The 26,037-nt window shown below is 29.2% G+C and overlaps 2 protein-coding genes across 4 annotated transcripts in view; one reads left to right on the top strand and one right to left on the bottom strand.

The window, feature by feature from the left end:
* Positions 1-23,208, top strand: part of LOC111632908 (protein Red-like) — a 42,614-nt gene extending 19,406 nt beyond the window's left edge. The window contains exons 5-21 of one of the 3 annotated variants that reach the window (XM_023377527.1): positions 2,076-2,145; positions 3,992-4,089; positions 5,107-5,221; positions 6,302-6,369; positions 9,129-9,172; positions 9,253-9,416; positions 9,514-9,671; positions 10,287-10,401; positions 11,218-11,256; positions 12,108-12,124; positions 13,582-13,617; positions 13,694-13,795; positions 16,570-16,636; positions 16,796-16,884; positions 18,311-18,425; positions 18,497-18,549; positions 19,936-23,208. In XM_023377527.1, coding sequence (XP_023233295.1) covers positions 2,076-2,145; positions 3,992-4,089; positions 5,107-5,221; positions 6,302-6,369; positions 9,129-9,172; positions 9,253-9,416; positions 9,514-9,671; positions 10,287-10,401; positions 11,218-11,256; positions 12,108-12,124; positions 13,582-13,617; positions 13,694-13,795; positions 16,570-16,636; positions 16,796-16,884; positions 18,311-18,425; positions 18,497-18,549; positions 19,936-19,969 — 1,384 coding nt within the window. In that variant the 3' untranslated portion in view covers positions 19,970-23,208. Of the gene's footprint in view, positions 1-2,075; positions 2,146-3,991; positions 4,090-5,106; positions 5,222-6,301; positions 6,370-9,128; positions 9,173-9,252; positions 9,417-9,513; positions 9,672-10,286; positions 10,402-11,217; positions 11,257-12,107; positions 12,146-13,581; positions 13,618-13,693; positions 13,796-16,569; positions 16,637-16,795; positions 16,885-18,310; positions 18,426-18,496; positions 18,550-19,935 lie in introns of all 3 variants that reach the window. The other 2 variants (XM_023377462.1, XM_023377588.1) reach the window with 2 other exon arrangements.
* LOC111633128 (serine/threonine-protein phosphatase with EF-hands 2-like) overlaps positions 1-26,037 on the bottom strand; it is a 142,170-nt gene that overhangs the window by 4,250 nt on the left and 111,883 nt on the right. The window contains exons 14-16 of the mRNA XM_023377750.1: positions 25,252-25,415; positions 25,090-25,174; positions 23,673-24,929 (exon numbers count right to left, since the gene is read on the bottom strand). Of these exons, the coding sequence (XP_023233518.1) occupies positions 24,676-24,929; positions 25,090-25,174; positions 25,252-25,415 (503 nt within the window). The 3' untranslated portion in view covers positions 23,673-24,675. The remainder of the gene's footprint in view (positions 1-23,672; positions 24,930-25,089; positions 25,175-25,251; positions 25,416-26,037) is intronic.

Genomic DNA, 26,037 nt, shown 5'->3' with positions numbered 1-26,037 from the left:
AATTTATATGGGAAAAATTGTTTCAGTTAATGAGTGTTTTGCATTATGAGTAAGATTCTGGTACAAATTATGCTCATTAAGCGAGGTTCCACTGTACTTTTAATTATGCTTGTAAACTCTCTCTCTCTCTCTCAATTAGAAGTAGATAGTATGAGGGAACAATATCTTTTTTTACTATTGAACACAAGACTGTGTTATTATTAAAACGCTTGGCGTTTATCCACTTTATTCAGTTGACACGGATGGTAGCTTCGCACCACTGGCCACTCGACCGAGCTTTGAGTTAGATATACTGTATATTAAATTGTTTTATTTTGTTAAACATGGCATTGACTCAATTATTCAGAACTTGGACCTCTATAGACTTGCCCACAGTTCTTCCCCACTCGATATTTTAAAAGTCCTCCAGTAATCACTATAAACACGAAAATTGTGAGTTAAGACACATTATTTCTTAACTGGTGTCAGTCCTGACAGGAGAGGGAAATTTTAAGATTTCCCCACCTCTGACCATAAACAAATGGATACAGCCATCTAGTGACAACATGAGCGGATCTTGTCAATCCATCACCGATCAAAGGGGTTTAGAGGTGAACGCTCTACCCCTGGCTTCTCACAGTACATTGGGCTTTGTGATGTTTATAAATATAAGAGTATACTGTAAGTAAAATGAGAAAGCAATTAAAACAGAGCATTGATAGAATAAAAATGCATGAGTAAATTAGTAAAGGATGAAGATAAACAATTTGCACACACACTTTTATTTTTAATGTGAAATAGTTACCAGTTACTCACTCTGTATATAATATAATATTTAATTATAATGAAATTTTAAATGATATAATGTAAGAAACAAATCATAATAAAAGTATTATAATAATATTAATCATCATAAAGATTGGTTGGCTCTTATCTAGATGTTTCAATAACAAAATGATAATTCAGAATAATAAACATTAAAATCTAAAAATTTAAAAATCATGAGACTTAATCTACAGTTGATAACTAAATTCTTAAATAATATCTAAAGTTTAGATGAGGTTTGTTTGTTGATTTGATATTTATTTTATCAATTATGTAGTTAATTGTGTTATACAGTTGAATCTCTCTAAAGATACCCATTACAATGATAAACCCCAGTACACCAATACACCTTCCATGGTTCCAGCGGAAGTTGTATACAAATACTATAATTTATCACCCAATACGACAGTACAGCTACAGGTGGGAATTGGCACGACCCACGATTGATTTGATTGCTTTCTTGCAGTTGACCAATACAGGAACCATAAAGCAAAGAGCTAGGAGTGTCTACTTATTAACCTCCTTGTGTAACTACAGACTCTCCTTGTGTTCAAGAATGGTTTACTCACAACTAGCTAATTGGCTGCATTGCAATGTCATCACTGCCTCAGTCAATGACACTATGAGGAACTGCAAGTGTCCGACTAATTGTGAAGGGTTTTCTTTTCCTACCAGACAAGCAGTATTAGTGTGTAGTGGGTAAAAATGATGAAAGTATGGAAACAGATAAGTTTGGAAATGAAACTAGAAACTTTCAAAGATGCTGATAGCAAAATGAAACAAACATAAGTTGCAAGGAATTATGGCTTTGATAAAACAATCTTAGCAACATTTTTAAAGAAATGGGAAGAAATCGAGTGCAGCATAATGGGTGGAACTTGGATCTTTTTTAGAAATGTCCGAAGGCACATAACTGCAATGACGTCAATGGTACAACATTCCTTTGGTTTACTGAAATTTTGGCACAGAATACATTTAATCTAATCTTTACTTTCTTAATTATCTTGGTTCTTAAATTTCAAGACCTTGCTATAACAATAACCCTGGTATACCAATACTATTTTTTGTATCCTCAAAATATTTTTGTAGTGAGGTTCAACTGTATTTAATGATTTTAATTAATTAACTTTGTTTCATCGTGTAACGAAAATATATATATTGGTCTAAGTGAATTTGATATTTAGTTTTTTTTTTTTTAATAATATTTAATTGGGAATAAATGAATAACGATAATAATAATTTACTTAATTAACAAAATATGTATCTATTAGGTACTATGCAACACTCAAAAAGCAAGAAGAAGATAAATTGGCGGAATTATCCCGTAAATACAGAGATAGAGTAAGTTTTTCTTTTGTAAATAATTTAATTATCGGCCAGTAAACTACCATTTAAGCAACTGGTTTTTAAACTATAAATTGATATTACTTGATACATTTCTTTTTTAACCAGTTGTTAGGTCTAACTAAATCATATGACAAAATAAGTAGTTTTTGCTTCATTTTTTATTAAAATTTTTGTTCCAGTTTTAAGATAAAAGAAATTATGTATTTTTTCCATGAAATGCCTGTTAAATTTTGTATAAATAAATTTGTTTTTAAAATTCAAAAACAGTGGCCAAAACCCATTAGCAACTACTACATTTAAATAGTCATTTGTTGGCATTTTCACTATATATCTAGGGACATCCTGATACTACCAATACTGTATTGCTACTTTCCTTTGATACTAAGTACTGTTAGTACTCAATACTTTTGGTCAGATATCGATACTGATACTTATTCTGGTATCTGGTATCTTTACATTTTTCTTATACAGGTACAATCTGATTCAAATTGGATTTTGTAGCCAAATCAAAACCAATTTGGGTTTTAAAGTCAGTTTTGGACAAAACCAAAACCGAGTCTAACACTATTTTTGGTCAAGTTAAACTTATATACAAGAACAGAGTCGAGGAGTCAAATCTTATGGGAATCGATTTTAAAAAATATCAAGTCGTGAGTCATGTACTTTTCTGCTGACTCTCCATTCCTTCTTACATAGTAAATATTAATTAATGACCAATAATCTATAAATTTATTGTATCAAATTTCATTTTCAGAATGTATATACAGTATGCTTAGAGTTCAAATTACTATTTATAAATAATTTGCCAATTACTTGAAAAACTTGAAATATATTGACGTCTCAAATCAATCAGTACTGTATTGGCAACATTTAGTTTTTTTTTAGAAATCAATTTTAATCATTTGTTATTAATAATAATTAACTAGAATAAAACATTTTATATATGTTAAACTTAAAAGTTTCAATTACACAAAATGTTTCAAAATCAAGCCACAGACTGAATGGCAATAGCTGGCAAGATTTGCAGTATCAGAAAGTCTCTATATATATCTAATTTATCTAAATTTATATTACAAAAATTAGTAAGTAGTTTAAAGTGATGGGTTATACTTCAGTAAACAAAATTTCTATATTTTATAGGCCAAAAATTCTCCTAAAACATATTGTTTGATAATTTGTAAAGCATTATTTTATAATAAAACAGTTTTGTTATTTAGCTGATTAGAATCTATCTGGAAGCAAAAATTAATTAATTTATTTATTTTTTAATTATTAATTAACAGATATTTTTAAATTATAAACATAAAAATAATATATTATCTGTGCATAAAGTAAAAAACTAAAATAAAATTCCAAGAAGGGCTTAATCTGAATAAATATCTTGATTACTTTAACTGCTTTCAAGCTTCTTTTTGTATGTTTACTTACATCTGTGGAGTTTTCTTTTCCAGTTTTGAGTTAGAAAATTTACAGTAGTAGCTCCATATTTGCACATTTAACATGTACAAAGCTTAGTATTCTCGGCCATTTTTACTTTCCCGGCTGTTATACATAACAGAGGGAAAGTATAGTGATCGGTCAAAAAATGACTCCCCAAGATTTTTACATTGTTTGACTCAGAACCTTGAAACATCATAAATTTGGGATTTTTTCTGTATGTATGGATGTATAAATAAATAAATTGCTTTATTAAAACATGATTTTATTTTTTTCAATATATTTGAGTATATAATTCAGTATAATACGGAGCTTCTACTGTATATACTTCTATTTCCATTATATATTTATTTTACAAACTATTTACAATTTTAATTTTAATTTTACTTAACATCTGTTACAGGCTAGAGAAAGAAGAGAGGGAGCTAATCCCGATTATCAAAATGAAGATCCTATTACATCGACAGCAGGATACAGAGCTGTTGCGCCAGATGCAAAATCGTAGGAAAATTTCACATCTATAATAAACTTTTTATTAATATGCATTAATTAATATAAACGGGATCAAAGCTACATTATCTTATGTAACTCATTAGTTCCCAAATATGACTCATTCGACCGTAGCAGTCTACTTTTAAACTCCATTTTTCATTCATATACATGCAGAAGTGATAAACAAGTATTCCCGTGTTGCTTCTTTTTTATTCTTCAGTGAACATATGCAGGTTCTCGCCTTCACTATCCAAAAACAAATAACTGTGCAATGTTCTTGCCAGTGCATTCTTTGATGAGAGAATCTTTAATCTAGTCTGGAGACACTACACATGCAATATTTGCAGTCTACTTGCATACACTTTTGTTATCAGGGTACGAGTGTGTAAAATATTTGCATAACTGTGGTCCATGGTGCAATTTTGATTTTTGAGGGTAAAATTAAGGTTACTGACTTGCCTGTGTAGATTGATTTTTAAATTTATATATTTATGTAAGTAAATGAAACTGAATTAAAAATTTGTTTCTTTGAGCTTCAAAATTTATTACTTTCTGCTTTATTTGAAGGTCTTCTAGTGGTTTGCTGTAGATCCCAGTGTCGGCACCTGCAGCAAACCAATGGGACACTTGCCCTTTTCTGGAATCAGGTTTAAAGTTCCACAAATTAAAATCATAAAAGTGGTTATGATATGTAACCTTATACCCTCATTATGGGACATTTTGTGTGTGTTAAAATTTTATTACAGGTTACAGTTTTGGCTCTTGGCATCTAAAAACTTAAATAATTAAATAAAAATTTATTGATTTTTACCCCCTAGAAAATTTTCTACGGATGCCCATACTTCCATGCTTTAAAAGTACATGATATCTTTTCTAATGATTATTTAAGATTTTTCTGAGGTGTATGCTTAATGGGTTGAAAAGCATGAAAGTATAGAGAACTTTCATCATAATGAAACATAAGATAGCAAACAACCTTACAATCTTAGACAAAGAACATAAATAACGGATGCTTTTCATTTTCAGTGGTTTGGATGCAGCTGAAAGAAGGCGTCAGATGATTCAAGAATCTAAATTTTTGGGTGGTGACATGGAGCACACCCATTTGGTGAAGGGTTTGGATTATGCTTTGTTACAAAAGGTATGTTACATTTAAAATTCTAAGGAAAAATAATTTGTTTTTATCAACATTTAGTCTTAAAATTTTCAAACACTTTTAATTCTAGAGATTTTTGACAATTTAAACTGTTAAATGTGTTTTTAAACTATTTGAAAGAACATAAATTTTTACATATAAAGTGTTTCAAACAATTAGACACCTCTACAGACAACCACACAACAAATCCCAACACACAATATAGCAGAATGGCATATCAACAGAATATTTTTCTGTTGACATCAAACTATTGGTTTGCTCTTGCACACAGGCAAAGTAAATTGGATCAAAGAGGAAGAAGAAAACGGCATCAGACACCAATCATGCCATATTAAGATAAATATATACAACATTCAGCACTCAGTACAAAGAATACAGTTGGAAGTCACCTGATGAGGACAACATTCACAATTTCTGGTACAAAAAATTTACATTTCTGCTCCTGTTGTTGTTTGATGGCGAGTTAAGATAAATTTTATAAATATTTTGCTAAGTTTGGATTCATAAATCTTAATTTTTCCATTATTTACATTATTAAGAATCAGTAAGTAACCAAGCATTTTACGCACACAATCAAAAAGACCATATTTCCTCAATTCAAAGACATTCCATAAGTTTTGCATAGAATTTTAAGATTTTATACGGAGGAAAACATTTTTAAATAATTGATTTTATTAAGTTTATTTAAATAACAGAAGTTAAAAACAACACAAAAATTTTGGAAGAAATTATGTTTGGCAGATCTATTTTCTTGTTTTTCTGCATGTAAAGTAATTGCTCATTTTAATGCTGCATTACATTGTCATCTCAGAGGTGTTTTAAACATTACCAATAAAAAAAATTGATGTTTGCATTAAATGCTTGTTACCAGCAAAGTTTAACTGGTGTGACTAGAGTAAGATAATCAACAGCATCTGTTGTTGGTACAAATGTCACGTGTCCACTTACAATGTAAGAGGCACTCAGTTGTAAATAGTAAGATGCATTGGCATGTCTTAGAATTCAGAAAGTAGGATCTAATATGTTTTCATTTACAATTAATTTATTACTGTTATATTACTAAAGGTAAGAAGTGAAATTACAAGTAAAGAAAAAGAAGAAGAAGAATTAGAAAGAGTTCTCTTAAAACATCAGTAAGTAAATAAATAATTTCTGTAAGAAAATTTTTATTATTCCAAATGTTTATTCAATTAATGATTAAAGTCATGTAATTTCTTCTTTGTTTTTAATTGAAATATATTATTGCTCTCAAAACAGATGAATTGTCATCATTTTTTTTCAAATGATTTAGGCACAGAACAGGAATTAAATTATGTATCCATCCTATTTATCTAAATTAAAAGGCTATTAATTGTAATTACAGTAGAGCGTCGTTTATCCGAATCAATTGGGGACTGGGGTTGTTCGGATAACTTATTTTTCGGATAACTGATTATGTACGAAAAAATATATTAACCTATTTCATCCTGAAATTTTTCTCCGTTGCGTGTCGCTTTGCGTTGAATTTTCGTCGATGTTAAGCCTAACGTAAACTTTTTAAAATAATATTCGTGGCTATTGTATCGTTAAAAATTATTTTTTTATTTTGTACAAACAAAATAAATATATTGAAAAATATAAAAACCAAAAAACTATACTTTAGAAGTTGATCTAGTATCAAAAACGTTCGATTCAGCACCACACACGTCCTCAGAAAAACACCACACAAAAGTGCTAGTGCTGCCAGCTAAAACACACACACCAACAAAAAAAAATATTGGAGTAGCCCAAGATATAGCCAAAGATTGCAGCGCCACAGCACTAGCGAAAATTTAAATTTGCTGACTGGAATTCTTTCGGATAACCGACTTTCAGATAAACGACGCTCTACTGTATTGGTATATTATTTTAATGTTAGTCTGTAAATGCTATAAAACTAAAACTATTTGCCAAATTAAAAAAAAAATTTTTTTTTCAATTTCAAAACACACTAAAGTTAATTAAATACAAGACCTTAAAACACAAGTCCAATTCATTTTGTGCCAGTAATTAAATGCTATAAAACTAAAACTATTTGCCAAATTAAAAAAAAAAATTTTTTTTCAATTTCAAAACACACTAAAGTTAATTAAATACAAGACCTTAAAACACAAGTCCAATTCATTTTGTGCCAGTAATTAAAATTAATAACCTTATAATTGTAATTGTTAGTATATTACAATTAAAAATACAGTTCAGCTTATATTTTGATTATTGAGTAGAATTAAAAATTATGATTTCATGTGAAATTCGTAGATTTTGAATGAATTCATTTCAAGTAAAATATAAAATTATTATTATTTTTTAAAATAAAGCCTGAAGTAATCATTTGTTATATGCAATGTTATGTATGAATTCTTCAAAAAACTGAAAGTATATTGGCCCATGTGTAAACTGTTATAAAAACTGAATACTTATGAAAGAAAAATTGTTTTTATGAATAAAAAGAATAATGAAATGATTGTTAATTTGTGTTTGAAAACTAAAAAGAAATTTTGAAATTTGTTTATCGATTTGTTGATGTTTCATTAGAAATGGAAAAATTTATGATTGGAGAGGAAGGTAAAGCATGTGTTCTATGAATTAATGATGCAATAATTTGCAGTATGTATATTTTACCTTCTCTCCAGAACTTTAGAATTGAGGTGAGCTATTACAATAAAACTTCCATATAAGTGTTCTGTAAGTCTGGAATTATAGAAATTATATAGATCTTTGTTTATTATTTTATAGATGCCAAGAGAAATGAATTCAAGTTATTTTGATGGTAGGGTGCAAGAAGTTGTCATTCAGACTGCCATGTGTGATTTGTAGAAAGTTTGATTTGCAGACTGTTAAACTCTTTGGTGACTTCACTCTGACTGAGAGCTTCTGTCATCAAAATAACTTTATTCCTTCTTACTCAGCAATCTTCATTGTTTTGATTAAGCAAAGATCAACATAACTCCTCTGAATCCAGACTTGGACATCCTTTATAATTAATTTGGCCATTTATTATAGAATTTATCTTTGTTAAAAAACAATATTTATTGTCAGGAGTTGATAACTTCATCACCAAGCCATGATACCAATAAATAATTATTTTTTTTTAATTCTAAAAGTTAAATTAATTAAATGCTAATGTAGAGTGAAACAAGTTACTTCTACATTTTTTGATACATCTTTAATTTTATTCTCATATATTTCACACTTACAAAGGTTGCTCTCATTTAGTCACATAGTTTTAAGTGTCATAAACTAATTAAACATTGGAAATCTTAAACAATTCTGTCAATAAAAAATCTATAATAAAACATTATTATAAGTTTAGAAGTTTGATGTTTATCCTGCTTTTAATATCTTTAAACTTTAATAGCTGGAGGTAGATTGTTAACAGTTCATAAAAAAGATGAAATTAATAGATAATCTGAAGATTTTAAACAAAATAAACAGTTGAATTTGGTTAAAGATTACTGCTATTTTAAAGATGTGCATTTTTAAAATTAATAACAGCAAGTTCAACTCAACAGAACAGTTAAAATAAAATTAAATTTAATAATTATTATTAATTATTATTGCCATACTGTCCTTATTCAATTTATTATATATTTGTCAGCATGGACATTAATCATTAACAGGACAATTATACTGGTGTTAAGCATTTACACAAGAATGTGGAAATGTTTTTAGAGAAAACAGACTTTCTTTATTAAGCTGCTTTAAATTTAATAATTTCTCATGTATATTTATATTACTTTTAATTAATCAATATTCTGACTTTAGTCAACTAATATAATGTTAATTTTGATACATTTTAACTAAAGATATGTTGTTGATTATATAAGTTTCACATGAGTGTGCATTTGATTCTAATATCTGTGCTTTAAATATTCAGAGATAAAGAAGAAGAGGAAGAAATTATGTTCAGAACAAAAATGGGTAAGTAATAAATATATATTAATAAAATTATTTATAGTTTTACAAATTAACTAAGTAGAATTTTATTATGTTGTATTTAGGGAGAAATATATATCGCTGCTTGTTTAAAAGTAAGCATCCCGAGAAGAACGAATTGTTTTTACCGAGTCGCATGGCTTACATCATCGATTTAGAGGATGACTACACCGAAAGCGATATCCCGACCACTCTCATTCGTAGTAAAGCTGACTGTCCCAGTTTTGAGGTAACAAAAAATTTATAAGAAAACATTTTAGAATTTTAATGGCACAAGTATCCGAGCATAATAAAAAAAAATATATTTTTTATTTACTTAAATGCAGTCTCAGACAACTTTGACGACTAATGACATTGTCATCAACAAGTTGACACAAATTTTGTCCTATTTAAGACAAGGATTAGCTAATAAACGAGCTAAGAAGAAAGATAAGGGTAAAATGAAAGAAGAAGAAAAAGGAAAATCGAAGCCTGCTGATGACAGGTGAGTAAATTATTAAGAACATATATAAATATTAACAATAAAAGACTTAAAAGAACACTATTCAAAACAGTTATGGGATAATATAATAATGGGAGTATTTCACAAGAAAATAGGAATATTACATTGAATAAAATTTAAATAAAATAGAACTTATTAAACACATGCTGGTGGTTGCATTCATAAAAGAATAAAATGAAATTAAGATAAAATACAAAACAATATAACAGTGTTTAAATAAAGTATTGATACATATATAAGGTATAAGTATGAATAAAAATACAAATATAAAATCATAAATAAGATGTTAAGGCATGTCTTAATTTTTAGCAGTAAAATTTTAAAAGTAGAATAATAATTTTGAATTTAATATGAAGCTGTCTAATATATCTAGTTAATTTATTTGATTTTATTTAATTTGATGCGATAATTTATCTTTTAATATTGAAGCATCATGAAATGAGACATTAATTGATTAAAATATTAAATTCTTACAATTTTCACATAGTAATATGAACAGTTCTGAGTCTTTTATGAAATATTTGGATTATAATTTTGCAGATAAGTTTATTATTATTTGTATAATTGTCATTAAATGTATAATTTAAAATTTTACAGCATTTACGGAGAAATTGGCGATTACGTTCCTTCGACCGAAAGAAGGGAGAGGGATCGAGATAGAGAAAAAAATAGAGATAAGAAACGTTCTTATTTTGAAAAACCAAGTAATGAGGTTAGTAAGTTTTAAACTAAATAGGATAAATAATACTTTAATATGCATTATTATTATTATTATTAGTATTAATTAATTAATTATTTTATAACATTTTTATTAATTGTAATGATTGATTTATTTTGTTTATTTAATGAAAATTTATAAACCAAGAGCTTGAGTATTCATATAATTTTTTTTTTTAATCAAATTTATATATAATAAATCTTTATTGTTTTTAGACTTGAAAATCAGCTGAAATGAGCTATTTCCAGTTTTTATACCAATAAAAATCATTATTAAATAACTAAACAGTTTGCTATATTATCTTTCTTTCCCTTTTTTTGTTATTTGATTATTACTTTACCTATAATGATTATTTTGTACATTTTTAGCATCTATAATTCATAAATTTTTAAATATGATAGTCAAAGTGAAAATATTTGATAAACAATTATTCTGCTTCTTATTTGTGTTATGTTAGTTAAAGTAAATTATGAAAGAAGCAATAATTAGTTTATTCATTAAGCTTGGTTTATGCTGTTGTACGAACTGCCTGGATGAACGAGACAAACACTAATCAAGACATGTCTACATTATAATATGACACAAGTAAGCAAGAAGAAATGCTAGTTGTAAAAACTTGATTGGTATAACAAATTGAAGTTTGGCAAAAGTAGAAGTATTTTCAACTCTTAACAAACTGGTCAACCACTTGTAGAGAAGGGACAAACTGAGAATTCGTATCTACTTCATAGCAGTTCATATGACAATGTGAATCTAGCTTCACAGAAATATATTATACTTTTATTACATATAATTTTAAAATAATTTCAGGATGAAAGAGATAGAATCAGAGACAAAGAGAGAGATAAAGTAAGTAATTACTTTTTAAATTTGGAAAAATTCAAAGATTAAAAAGTTACCAAAACTGCACTAAACAAATAAATCACTAAAATCTGCTTATAAAGTTACAAAAGTATAATATAATTTGTTTATTCTGTTGAAGTTTAAATAGATTTGTTTAGCTAATGTGGAAGTAATTTTCAATAATCTTAATAGTGAGGTTGAGGTCAAAGTTTTAAATGTGAAAACATGTATGTTGGACGTTTTCGCATTTAAAAGTTCAGTCTCAACCTCACTAATAAATGACAGATGTGAACAGATATAAATAAAATAAACAAACATGGTTTTTCTTTACTGTTGAGGTTATCTCAGGTTAATTTTTGAGTTTTATTTACTTGGAAATTAATTTAAAATATCGTAAGCAGTGGGGAGAATTATGTTTGTTTGTAGTTAGTTACATTTTTTAACTCTGTCCTGTGGGCACTAAGGGGGTTCCTTCTAGTAAGTCCATTATGGGTTTGGCCAGGCACATAATGGAATGACCAGGTGGTGAGAGATGGGGCCTGACATATCCAAATAGATCATCTCCCCAAAAAATTCCTGGATATTTTTAACCTGTCTAGATTCAATCTTGTTTTCCCCAGAGCTTAATTTCTTGGCCATTATAGTAATTTATATGACTTGCATTCAACAAAAGGAAATTATGTAACTTGAAGGTGTTGAGCATCTGTAATAGTTCACATTGTTCTATTTATAGAATGTTTAGTGAAAATGTCCCGTTATTACTAACCTATATTCTTATAAAAATATAATTTATTATATATTAAAATATATAAAAATAATTCTAGCATTGAATTTAATGAATAATTTTATATTTTCAGGATTCAAGATTATCCGGGTGGGGATCATCAGATCTAAAGTATTTTTTATTATGTTTTTTTGCATTTATATTTTTATTTGTAAATACTTAATCTTCATTTACTTAATTTTTATAATTAAATTTTTTTTTATATATTTGAATCTTTAATGTTGATTTTTTTTGTATGTTTTAAAAATTTTTAATTGTTTTTACTACTAATTTATGTAATTTTTTTTGCCCCTTTTTTAATAATTAGATTAATTTAAAACAAAAAATTTTCATAAATTTATTGGATAAGGTAAGAAAAATGTTCCTTGTTTAAAGAAGAATATAGTCACAAATTCAAAAATTCTTAATTTAAAATTATACATTACACAGTTTATAATATAAACCTTTATGCTAAACCTTACTCAACTTTACTCTTATCTTATCTTTTACATAAATCTACAGTATAAACTCATCTAAAGGAGGATTGGAATATTTAAATTGAAACTGTAATAAGTAAATATAGTGTAGCCAAAAAGTCACTTGCAAAACAAGGAAAGAGGACATATTGCAAATTACAAACAAAAGACAAACTGTAAATGACTTTAACAATGTTTGATACAGTCAGTGTGACAGTCAAGTTGAGACTGGTGTGAGTACGGAATGTTGTATACTATAATACTTACAATTCTAGTGTTCAAAGAGTTATCCACACACTCAAATACAATGTTGTACACAATACAGAACTTCACATATCACTGCTGCATGAGGTGGTATGTGATGTCCTGCATCATGTCTGTGAAGAACGATACCAAGTCACTGTTGCCTCCAAAACAATAAGAACAACAATTGCTTAATTTGACAAGTGAATTTTTGGTCAAACTGTGAAGAAATATTACTGTACTGGACAAATTTGGAACATTCAAATTCCTTGGAAATGTGAATTTATACAAATTTTCTCATATTAATTCAGTTTTAATGCTAAATTTATTGGAAAGTTAATTATCAATATAAAATAATAACTAATTTGCTACTTTTTGATAAAATATTATTTGTTTCAAACAATTGGACTTAAAATCCAATCTGAACTTGTATATTTTATCATATTGTTTAGATTGGGCCTCAATTTCTATACATTATCTACACTGACCAACTGCACAAATTAAACAGACTCACATAACTGTGTAGCAACTACTTTCATTTTACACAAAGAACTCAAAAACAAATCAGTTATTAACTGTTTGTAAACATTTTAATAGAAAAACAATTTAGTCATTTTTGCTGTTGTACATCATACTTTCATTTTTATTAATGTTTATATTCCTAAATGTTATGAAAAGTGATAATTTGAATGTGTAAAATTCATAACAGCATAAAATCAAAAATGATTAATAATAATTATACTTACCCAGAATTTTAAAGATTCAAAATTAAATGAGAAAAAGTTTTCGAATTTGTGGCCATTTCTTCACTAAACATAACATGGTTAGTTAATTCCAAATGTTTTGCAGGTTAGAACATGATTCGGAAAGAGGCGAGAAAAGAAGGTAATATTTTTATAATTTTGCTTTTTTTCCCCCAATTAAATGTATATTGTTTTTAATCATACAATGAATTTTGTAGTTTGGGTTCAGCATTCAAAACAGACGATCGTCGGCTGAAAGCAAAATTAACCAGTAAATTGGAAAGAGATATGCCCGAGAGTTACGCCGAGTGCTATCCTGGGTAAGTGAATTGAAGATAAATATATACACACACATACACAGTCAACCCTCAATTAATTGGATTCCAGTTTAATAATGGAGCCCAAAACACACAAAGGTTAATGCCACATTGTTTAGGTTACTATTTTAACACTTGTTTTTTACATCAAGTTTTATACGCAGTAATTTTATTGTTTATCTACTAACTTTTTGATTTTTGTATTCATTATTATTTAGACACCTCTAGAAAAATAAGAGACAATCAAAAATTAAAGATGTTCTTGCATTATTATTCTAATATTATATATTATATATATAATCTATACTAATATTATAAAGAGGTAATGTTTGTAAGTATGTAAGTAAGTTTGTATGCAGCAGGTAATCTCCAAAACTACTCATCCGATTTCAAAAATTATTTTACCAATATTTAGAATGGAACCTCGGTGGACATAGGCTGTATATTATTCCGTTAAACATTTATATCAATTAAAAGATATCATCTAGGTTAAGGCTTTTATGTCCAACAGATGGCGCTACGAGTACGACGCCCTAAGTTTGCTTTTCTGTGAAAATGAACTAAAGCAGATCATCATCTATCTATCTATATAAATAAAAATGTAATGTTCGTTTGTTCATACTGATTCCTTTGAAATTTTGACACAACGCTGCATTCGAATATGCACGTGTTTTTATATAATATACATGTTGAAATTCAACCGAAGGGAGATGGTTAGGATTAAGGCTTACGGTAAAGAACTCTGCTTCTATTTATACTATTTTAGATGCGGGTTTTTGCGTTTTTGATTGCATTTTAATAGGGTACGTCAAGAGAATGTACACTAAGAAGAAATTTTTCAAAAAATCCCCCTCTGGGGGAAGTGTTATAAATTTATAATAGATACATTTTGAGCTACAACAATGCGTGGCAGGGTCTGCTAGTATAATATAAACATCTTAAAAATATAAATTTGCTACTCTGATATTTTTTGGAATAAGTTTTAATTAAAAGGTATTGCATACCGTGCATGATAAAGCATAACTTTATATATATAAATTAATGGAATTTTTATTAAATAATACTCAATCAATTCTATAAAGTCCAGACAGTTTGAGATGAAAATTTTTGAATCAAAGATTTTTTATTTGTTTTTAATTATGTAAATGTCTTGATTTTCAATGCTAGTAGATTAATAAAAAGAGCAGTTAATAAATTTAATAGTCAAAATAAATTTTCCTAGATGATTTTTTTCTATACAATAGACATACGAATTTTTTTCATATTCTTTTCTATTCAAACAATATAAATTGGGTCTTAAATTATCTGAGAAGAAGGCCAGAGTTTAATCAAATGAATTAATACAAGAGTTTTCTAGTAAAAGTGTATTTTACTTAGACATTGTTGCTTTAGTTTCAGTTTAACATTCTTTTTATATATATGTCAATCGGGAGGAGTTTAGAGGGTGTTGAATATGAATTTGAAACAATTCATGGTATCTCTGTGACAGTATATAGCAGTATTTTTCAACCTTTTTTCATCATGGCATACTTGAACCTGTAATTAAATTTCCGTGGCCAAAATTTCCTCAGAATAAATCACGTAATTTAAAGTTTTGTTTGTAAACATTCTATCATCACATTACTTTCCACTTAACCTAATTCTTTTTGTCTATATTTTTGAGAATTACATAAAACAGTATTGTTCATCCTTAAAAGAGCAGCAGGTTACAACAATAGTTATTTAAATTAATAATTTTCATTTACATAAGAGAAGCAATTAACATTAAGTCTTGATTTGCATTTAAAAGTGGCACGATAACTGTCTTTAGAAACCTTTCCAATGTCCCACTGTTTCTATGTTAAAATAATTTGAACTAAATATGGGCAATTATAGATACATTTTTGATTTCAAGAAAATTTCCATTTAAATGAAATAACCCAGTGTTATGCACATATAATTTTGCTTATGAATATATATTTTCTACTACATTACATATACGTTTATTTATTATAACAATGGAAAACTCGTGTAATTAATTTAAAGGGGTTATAATTTTGTACACTTATTGTTGTTTAAACTTCTTTCGAAAATAACTTGTTTCATAACCTTCAAAAATTTTCTTGGCACACCTATGATTCTCTTGTGGCACACCGATTGAAAATTACTGGTATATAGGGTGTTTAATAAAATCCTTATGCATTCACGTAACTGACAAATGCAAATACTTACAGTTATGAATGTGATATATAGTTATAGACTGTGTGCTACAAGATGAGACTCTTACAGTCCTCCTAGCAGGAAAATTTGGAAGTTAGTACGTCTGTCTTGAAAACAATGCATGTTACAGAAAGAAAGTCACTTATAAAGTTGTAGAGCATAGCTAATTTAGTACTGAAGGACACACTGAAGGATTTCTCAGTACTCAATTACTGTCAATGCCACATCACTAATCACATCACGGTACATGGGAAGTGAAACTGAGTGTTAGATATGGACATGGCAAATTATTGTAATGAATAACAAGAAACTTCGGTCCAGATGCAAATGTGTATTTCCTATTTTGTTTCTGTTTCTCGCAATTTGATGCTTTGTGATGTGATTCTTTAAATCTTTTGTTAAAAATTGAACAAATTAAATAATAATTGTTTTTGGACAATAAAATTTATTTCAATGAGCCAATACATTTAAACTTCTTAAATATTGTTAAAATTATGATTATTACTGGGAATTATATATTAATTTTTCATTATATTATTATTAAATTTTTAAAAACTAAAAAACTAAATTTTGTTTAGTGCACCAGAAAACGAAGATGCCGTTGCAGATAGTGATGATGAAGTCGATTATTCAAAAATGGACATGGTGAGAATGTTTTACATTTTAGATCTTTCGTATTAATAAATACTATTTTGTTGTTTTACTATAAAAAGTTTTATTTTTTTGATCGATTCTTAAACATTAATTTGTATACTGATAATTTATTTATAAATTAAAGAAGCTATATTTTATTGTAATTAACAGGGAAACAAGAAAGGACCCATTGGTAGATGGGATTTTGACACTCAGGAAGAATACAGTGAATATATGAGTAATAAAGAAGCTCTACCCAAGTAAGAATATTTTAATTTTTTGTTCACTTCACTATTGTAATACATTTTTTGATATTTATAAATACTTTTATTACATATGGGGTGTTTGGAAAGTCACTGTACACTTATATATTTATTAACAGACATGTTTCAATATAGCATACAGGAAGTAAATATGAATGACAACTATAAACAATGTTGAAAGTGTCACCCGTTAGCATCAATACAGGCTTGAATCCTTCTTATTTTGTTTGTAAACATCACTATTGATTGCTCGAATGAATGCCATTATCACCACTTTCGAGTCATCCGGCATGTGCAGACGATCTTGATACACTGCAGATTTTGCTGCTCCCCATAGATAAAAGTGTGGTGGCTTTAGATCTGGTGAGCTGCACGTCTTTTGAAATAATGCGAAAATATGATCAGAAAAGTGCATGTGACTTTCTGTACACCCCATTTTATAATATAAAATTTAATATAATTATTATTCCACTTTGAAATAATGTCTTTTATCTATATTTATCTTTATTATGCAATGAAGTGCATTCAATAGACACCAGGCTTTACTTTAAATCGTCTTAATTTTGCCGTTTGGGTGCCGATACACGTTTTGTGCACTCTCCCCTCTTCTGTTGGCTCTTTGTTATTCCATATTTAATATCGCATATAAAACACACGGCATTTTTGCCTCTTCAGATATCCACGATCCTTGCAATTCTTGGTGTCAAAATGACACTTTACATTCTCTGTTTTTGTTACACCTTTGTGAGCCAAAGGTGTAACAAAAACAGAGTGTAATTTACAAAGTATGATCAATACCATAACATAAAAATTGCCTAGTTTCAAATTAGTGCAGATACTTGACCCTGAAGATGCAGTATTTGTTTCCTGTGCTTTGTTTTAGTTAGTTTTGTGTTATCTAGGAGGGAGCAAGTGGATTAAAGATGTTCAGGTTAGTCAGGTAGCTGTGTTAATCTGTTAGCCTGGCACTATGGGGAACCAGATTCCAACCTAGTCCAAACCTCCATAATCTGTCGAGGACAATATAGATTGGGATGTCATTTCCCATTCTTCACACTTGCCAGTTATATTGCAAGAAGTTAGAACTATAGTGACAGTAAGCTAAGGTTGGCCTTATAGTTTTTAAGACGAGAATGCCTTCTGTTAAACAATTGAGGACGAGCAGCAGCTTGCAGTAGCTGTTGCCTGTCTAACAACTTAAAAACTGCCGAGTCATTATGTCAAGTGATTTGGCGAGGAAAGGAAAGATCTTTATCACCTGAAAATTCTGACCAAAAAATTTTTAAAATAACATGTTCAATTGCTATGTATTAATAATAGTTTCCAAAATCAGTTATTTAAGTTTTATGCTTAATTTTAATTAGTTATACCCTGTTTTAGTTTTGAAACGAAATTAATGTTAAATTACTTCTTTAAAAATTAGAGCCGCCTTTCAGTACGGCGTAAAAATGGCCGACGGCCGAAAAACCCGGAGAACAGGAACGGGTAAACGAGACGAGAAACAAAAATTGGATCGCGAATTACAGAAAATCAATCAGGTTGGTTAAAATTCCATTTTTATATTTCCACTTACAATTTCTAATTTCGATTATTTTGTCATACTTTGCAGATTATTGCCCGCAGGAAGGCGACAGAAGCGGAAGGACATTCGGCACCAGCTCTGTGAGTGTGGTTCGATTTCATTTTTTAAAATTTTTATTTAAATTAAAAGTTTTATTTATGATTCTGCAAATACAGTTTGTCATATCAAACATGTGTCTCGACAACATAGAAAAATGTTAAATTACAATGGTGTAGATTTTGTTTAGAAAAAGCTTGATTATAAAATTATCAGAAAGTTTGATTTTCAAAAAAAAAAAATGAATAAACCTTTACAAATAAAGGAAAATGTTAGGAAATTAAATCCTTTTTTGATTGGGTTAAGAGGGACAAAATGCAGCTAGGACATACTTTATATGATTACGGACGTTATCAATGTACAGAATTTGTCAAAATGCAGCAGGATAACTTGCAGTTGATGGCGAGAAAAAACCTTTGGGCTACCGTCTTTGTGGATAATCATAAAACAGAAAGTGAAAAATGTTTAATTACACTCACTGAGTAGAAATGGAAGAGCCTTTCTTAAAAAAGAAGAGAGAAGGTTAAAAATTAGAAGACAATAAATAACAGAAATTAATAAACATTTTTTAGACACTTTAGTTACATCATTTGATGTCGTTACACGCAAACTGATTTTAGATTTTTGGATATTAATTTCTTTAGAAATATCAAAGAATTCTACATTTCTCTTAATTAGAAAAGGGATTAAGTAAATTGTTAGATTCTACAAAGATTAATTTTGATTATTGAAATGAATTATTTTGTGAAAATTTTTTTTTTCTAGTTAATCCTATCCTAAATGAGGTAGCACTGATAATGCAACAAATATATCTTCTCTTTTCTTGTCTGTTTGCCACGGTAGCATTGTTTAGCCAGGATTGAGAATGTTAAAGAAGTAACAATGCTCTCTTCTATGCAATTCCTCTAATTCCTCTTTAATCTTGGGGCATTTATATAAATTATTTGATTAAAAAAAAAAAGTATAAAAAGATATGCTTCCATTGCGGCCAAACCCATAATGGGTGACATTAAAAAAAACCGTTTAGTGCCCAAAGGATGGAGTGAATTAAAAACTAAAAATTAAGACCATTTTATTACCTTAGTTTGGATGAGTTTTTTAAATGATTGGTTTTTCTCTTGGTGGAAAACATCATCTAAATGATAATAGTAAAGTGAGAGGTGTTTAGATTTATACTGAATCTCTAGATATACAGGGTAGCCCAAAAGTTGATTAACCGAGATTATATATTACTTTAAGAAATCCAAACTTGGCATGTTACTTAAAATTTCGTCAATTTGGTGCCCTAAATATATCTCAAGTGGCATTCTATACATATGAGAAATTAATGGAGGAGAGACTTATAACATTTGAATATTTTATTCTAATTGGATTAAAATATAAACATCTTTGAGACTTGTAACATTCTAATAATAATTATCTATTTTCAGGGGAGAGACAGAATACAAGAGACCTCGATACTAGAGTCACCATTGTCTGGACCTATTATGTGTATACATCTTTACGTAATGAATGCGTCATTTTGCAAATATATTTAACAGCATTATACTTAGGATTAGTAAGTAATTAAGATTTTAAAAAACAAAGAAAACCTTAACGAATAGTGAATTACACATTAATTAATTAAATACACACAATCAGTTTATAAATTTGCTTTTTTGTTTGATTTATTTTACTTATAAACTGTTCTATACTTGAAATCTTTAGTAATATTTATGATATACACAGAAAGAATTGCACAATGCAATTACCAAAAAGAACAGAAAGAATAGCTTAAATGGAGCATTTAAACTTGTAAATATCAATAGTACGATACACGGATAGTCGAGGCCATAAAAGTATTACACTACCACTACTGAGGACTCGAGTTCGAATCCATATTGGTAATTTTCAAAAGCAGCCGGGGCCCAACCCTCATCTTTTGATCGCTCACCCTCTCGAGGACTGGCGTTTAGAAAAGGCCTCTTGGTGCCCACGGTGCAGGAAGAATTAAGAAAGTAGATACAATATATAGACACATCTTAAAATTAGGTTTTTAGAAGGGAAAATAAAGTCGTTATATCGATATTTTAAGAAAGTAGTCATAAAAATTGAGTGACAAACAATACAAATTTAGATACAGAAACTCATGAGGATATAAATTTTAAAACACGAAAGAATGTGGAAAATACGTAAAAAAGTTAAGAGATTCAAAGACGAAACAGATAAATATTTATGCATGCAACTCTTCGGCATCATTAGATAAATGAATAGACAGACAATTTGCGGTTCCGGAAAAAAGTTTCAGACCATCCGAGTTTTCGAACTTCCTATTAAAATTAACCGATCTCCTGTAAATACGTTGTTTGGATATTAAAATAACCATAAACAAAATATGAAGTAAAAATACATATTTTTTTATATTTAAGAAATTCGTATACAACAAATCATTTGCTTGCAATTTGCCCGGAAAAAAGTTTGCAGCCAGGATCAAAAAAGCACCACAGAAAAAATGTTTAATACTTAATTTGTTTACCATTAACCCGAATAACATTAATTAGTCCATTGGTCGTGGATGGAGTAAGAGTTGCGCCAATTTCATCCCATGCAGTCACAATGGCCTTTTTAATATCAGAAACATTGTTAAATTGTTTTCCATGGACTTAAACCACTCTTACTAAATCACCCCAAAGTTTTCGAAGATCTTATTCGTTATTAGCATTTACAACAATTTACAAAATCTCTCTGTACTCAAAAATAAGCTTTTGTCATTCCATAATACTAATTAAAAATATACAAAAGTTTGTGATAAAATCTGGTAACAGATGGCGCCACATACAATTTTTGTAATTAAAAATAATATAAAAGTTATTTTTTAAATAAAATCTCATAACAGTCGGAAAAGTTACTCAACTCGTCGGATTTTTAAAAAAATTAAATTATTTAAGTAGAATTACAGTTTCGAATTAAAATTAAATAAGATTAAAGAACAGTTTCCCCTCGACATTAGGCCTGCACCAATGTTATTATTGAACAAAGTACAAGGACTGACTTAAATCCACGATAAGATTACCCGTAACATTTTTCCTGAATTCCTATTAAGTCCGGTATTAAAAATATGATTAAGTAATCGCTATGTTAATGTTTAAAATATGTTCAACGTATAATCTAGATTAAGATAAATACAATAAATATAAAAAATAATAAGCGCGGAAAGATTATCGAAAATGTTAAAAATAATATTGTAAAGACGAACGAAGAAACGATAAATACGTATCTTATTCAAATATTTAACTACAATTAACTGCAATAATAAATTGAATTGCTCTATTAAAGATAATAGACCGTATAGCAACTGTATTAAATATCAAGGCTCACGGCAGTCACTTCCTGCCAAGTAAAAATATCGACTGATTACGTATAGTTACGAAGGAATCAGAGTTGCCGATTTTCGGGGTTCTATTTCTCCGCCCCCAAACACCCGAAGTAATTCAGAAGTCCTCGTTCGAAAGAAAATTGTTTATTCGGGTAGTGTGCAAAATTTCGAGATTTTCTGTAATACGGTTGCCAAAATATAAGCAATTTGAAAAGTGCAAAAATTCAAAAAAAAAAAAAAAAACTATTTTCTTGTTTTTCACCCGGTAGAGAAGAAACTACCAGGTCCAGAAAGCTCAAATTTTAAACTTAGGTCTTCCTCGTTACCAGTGAGGTGCTGGACAAACTTCCGGATCGAAAGGTCAAAGTTCACGGGTGTTTGATAGAGAGCTAATTCAGTTTTACGGCTTAATTTTATGCTTGTAACGATAAAATTGCACGGAAACAAATGAATTTTATTCAGATTGTTACTCAGAATAACAAAAGGTCTTTCAATCTTAAGTCCTGTGCTTTTTGTCGAAAATTTCTGAAATTTTGTAGGGAGATTTGTTTATTAGAGGAATCGATGCTAATGCTATTAAATTTTGGTTGTTAAAGATCGAGGGAATGGTGTGTATGTGTATCAGTAGGGTCGGATTTAATGAAGATTTTACTAGTTATTAGCATTTACAATTTTTTTAATAAAACCCGTTCTTAACCTCAATATTAAGCGTTTTCCCATTTTATAATAGTTAAAAATATAAGAAGTTTTAAAAATAAAATATCGTAACAGATGGCACCACCACCAAACGTTTCCGGGAAAGTTAAGCAACTCATCGCTGGCTTTTTCGAAAAATTAATGCCGGTGCATGTATGGTAAGTGAACAAATTATTGTTTTCACCCAGCAACTGGCAATCTAACAATACTTTTTCGGTGTTATCTGCCGAAAAATAGCCCCGTTGCCCACGAGACAGGGACCGAACCAGCAGAACACACACCAAGGTAAGCATTACTGTATTTCTAAATTATGCAGATATGGCGAACAGCGCCAATCTCGGCAACCGGATTTGGATTTGTCTGTCAGAATTTCGTTAACGGTTGGAAAATGGAATGCAGTATATGCATAAAAAAGAAAGAATACTGCAATTATGTTATAATATGTTTAGAAAATAAACATTTAGAAATTGCAAAGTTGTACTTATTAAAGAAAAAATTCCGAGTATCCCCTAGCAAGCATTACGTCCCCTCCACCTATAATTGGCTGTGAGTGAGAGGAGTTTTAGTCTTGAACCCTGTGTTTTCTCTATCTATCCTAAGTATCCTTTCAAAAATAATACGCAACCGTCATATTGTCTGGATATTATGTCATGTGAGTAATGTTTTTAAGGCTTATTAGTATATTTATGCATATTACAGAACGTTAATTACTATTATCGTATCAAACTTTAAGTCCATGTTTTATTTTATTCGTAATTCCATCTCGTAATCTTACAATATTAATTTTTTATAGAATAATTCAATTTTAAGCGAGATGTCTATTCGTAAATTTATTTTCACTTTTAACTAATAATTTCGAACGAAGCATTTATAAATATGAACGGAAAACACTAGTATTGTACCGGTATATCACAGATCGTACTGTTTAAATTTTGTCTATGACTATATTTTAATATTTTACACCACACTCACCACACTCACCACATTCCATTTTATTTAACGTATAACGAGTTCGACAACGTAGACAGTACGATAAACAAATGACAAGGCTCGTAAATACGACCTGAAACACTCAAATCCAATTGTGTAGCGGCATAATTTACAACTAATGCTTACCGGGGAGCTAAACTATTGTCCCTGGAAGCGCCTGCATTATTTTCTTTGTTTTTGGCCAGTCGGTTTGTCTGCGTTGCATTTATTGCTGCTTGGTACCTGGTGAGTACGGAATCCAATTTTCGTCACCATTTTTTTTTTCTTTTTGCGAGATGTTTAGGCACCAGCCTCGAATAAAGCTTCGGTGTTACAGTTCTTCAGTTTGAAAGAATTCTACACTCGACTCCTGATATGGCGGATCTTTTGTTTTCGTTGAATTTTTTCGTATTATTATCTATTTGTTTTGCGATGTTTCTATTGTATTGTTATTTGTTTTTTTGTATTATTATTTAGATTTTGCAGAAGAACGATTATTATTTGCGAAATCCAAATATAACAACGGTTTCCGTGTTCGTTACGGTAACATTTTCCATCATCTGTTTATTTTTTTTTATCAGATGAAGAAGGAATTTATTGCTTTAATAAGGTTAACTTCTGTATGACGTGAGAAGATTCATTTTTATTTTGTTAATCGCGACACGACACATTATTATCCATAAAATCTGCTATTCGCGTCATAACGAATTGTAGCAGATTTATGGAAGCAAAGAGGATGATGTAACAAAAACAGAGTTATACATGTGACGTTACCAGGATGATAAATTAAAAATAATTTTCTCCTGTAGTTTACTGCGTGTATCTTTGCGAAAATGGCGGTTTTTTTTTTTTACTTGAAAAATTGGCAGGAGGAAAAAAAAAGGCAACTGTATCGTCCGATTTAAAACTTTACAACAAGAATTATAAATTTTATTAAGTTAAATCTGCAGAAAATATAAGATACACAAAAGACATTATACATGGAAGATCGATAAATCGAAAGGGAAGATCGAGTATAAGAGAGAAGGGGATCATTTTCTGTACAATAAACATTTATAAAATATCCATTCAAACATCTAAACGAGGTTTTGGTTTATGCCATAATACTGAACATCACAGATACGTGTTTTGGAAAGTTTCCCAAGCAACGTCACGAGGGCGAGAGCTTTTCGTTGATGCCGTCTCGTAGCGAATTCTCTTTGAAGGAACCTTTCGAAGAGCTCTGACGACGAGATCTGTTAACCAATCGGAAAGCCTCTAGAAACTCGTTAAAATCGATGAAACCGTCTTTGTTCAGATCCATGTTACGGGCCAGGTTATCTATGTTTTCCGAAGATATGGGGTTTCCCATGTACTGACTCAACAGGTGGCAAGCTTCTGTAAATTCCTCCATAGAAATGAGACCTAAAGCATTGGAAATGTGTCAAAAAAATCCCTCTGGCTCTGTGTACCAATTAACTGAACCTCTAACCCTGTAACGCCTTCTACATCAATTAGCTATACATCTTCTAATTGTAAAACTGTAATTATACCAATTAAAAATATAAGAATAAGTTTAACTTACCGGATCCATCTTTATCCATAACCCTAAATATCGTTTCCAGATTTTCCTTATTTCTGTATAAAGTTTCCATGATAGAAGGACCTTCCTGAGATCGAAATTTCATTCGAATTTCTTTATTAAATTAAGTAAAAAGTTAAAATAATTTATTAAAAATGAACTTACGGAAGGAATATTACTAAAACAAAAATCGTCGAAAGTCGTATTATAGTCGACGGTTCCCTGTTCCAAATCACACTGCGCCATTTTGTGACAGAGAAGTCTCCACGGTAAATTGAGTCCCACTTCTTTCTCCATAACCGAACACCAATCGCTAATTGATATTTTACCTTTATTTAAAATAATTTTAAAATTTTATTTTCTACAATTTTACCGGTTAATGTATACTTAAATCATTAGAAAAATAATTTATATTAGAATTTGCCTAAATATGTTGCCCCTTTCGAAATTATTTTATATTTTCGAATAATGAATAATTTCTCAAGATACTTGGCATTGTAAGGGCGTGATTCTATGCTACATCCAGTCAAATCAAAAGAGTAAATAAGTCATTAGAAGAATGATAACATCCCACGCAATTGGAGCGGCAGAAAATAGGATTATTCTGAAGAATTGGATAATGAATCTATGATATTAATACATATTAATTAATTATAATAGTATCTATAAGTGAAATTTCGTACGATTGTAAGTTTATTAATTTACTCGCAAAGGAACTATTGTAGTTTAAATAAAACATTACATTACATTTTTATTCTCGACAGAACGATGAACGTTTATAAACGAAACTTAGTAATCACGAAAATTGATAAATTGTTAAAGGAAAAGCTTCGTATAGAATAGAAAATATCACTTATACAATCATCACAACCCTGTAGAAATTAAATTGTTTACTAAAAGCTCGTGTTTTACTTTCCCTGTTGTTATGTATCGGAAAGTATTGGAACCGTG

Source organism: Centruroides sculpturatus, unplaced genomic scaffold, assembly GCF_000671375.1.
Source record: "Centruroides sculpturatus isolate CEXI.00-Female unplaced genomic scaffold, Cexi_2.0 scaffold91, whole genome shotgun sequence".
NCBI classification, from domain to species: Eukaryota; Metazoa; Arthropoda; class Arachnida; order Scorpiones; family Buthidae; genus Centruroides; species Centruroides sculpturatus.
The sequence above is the reverse complement of the archived record's forward strand: the minus strand, read 5'-3'. Positions and strand labels throughout refer to the sequence as shown.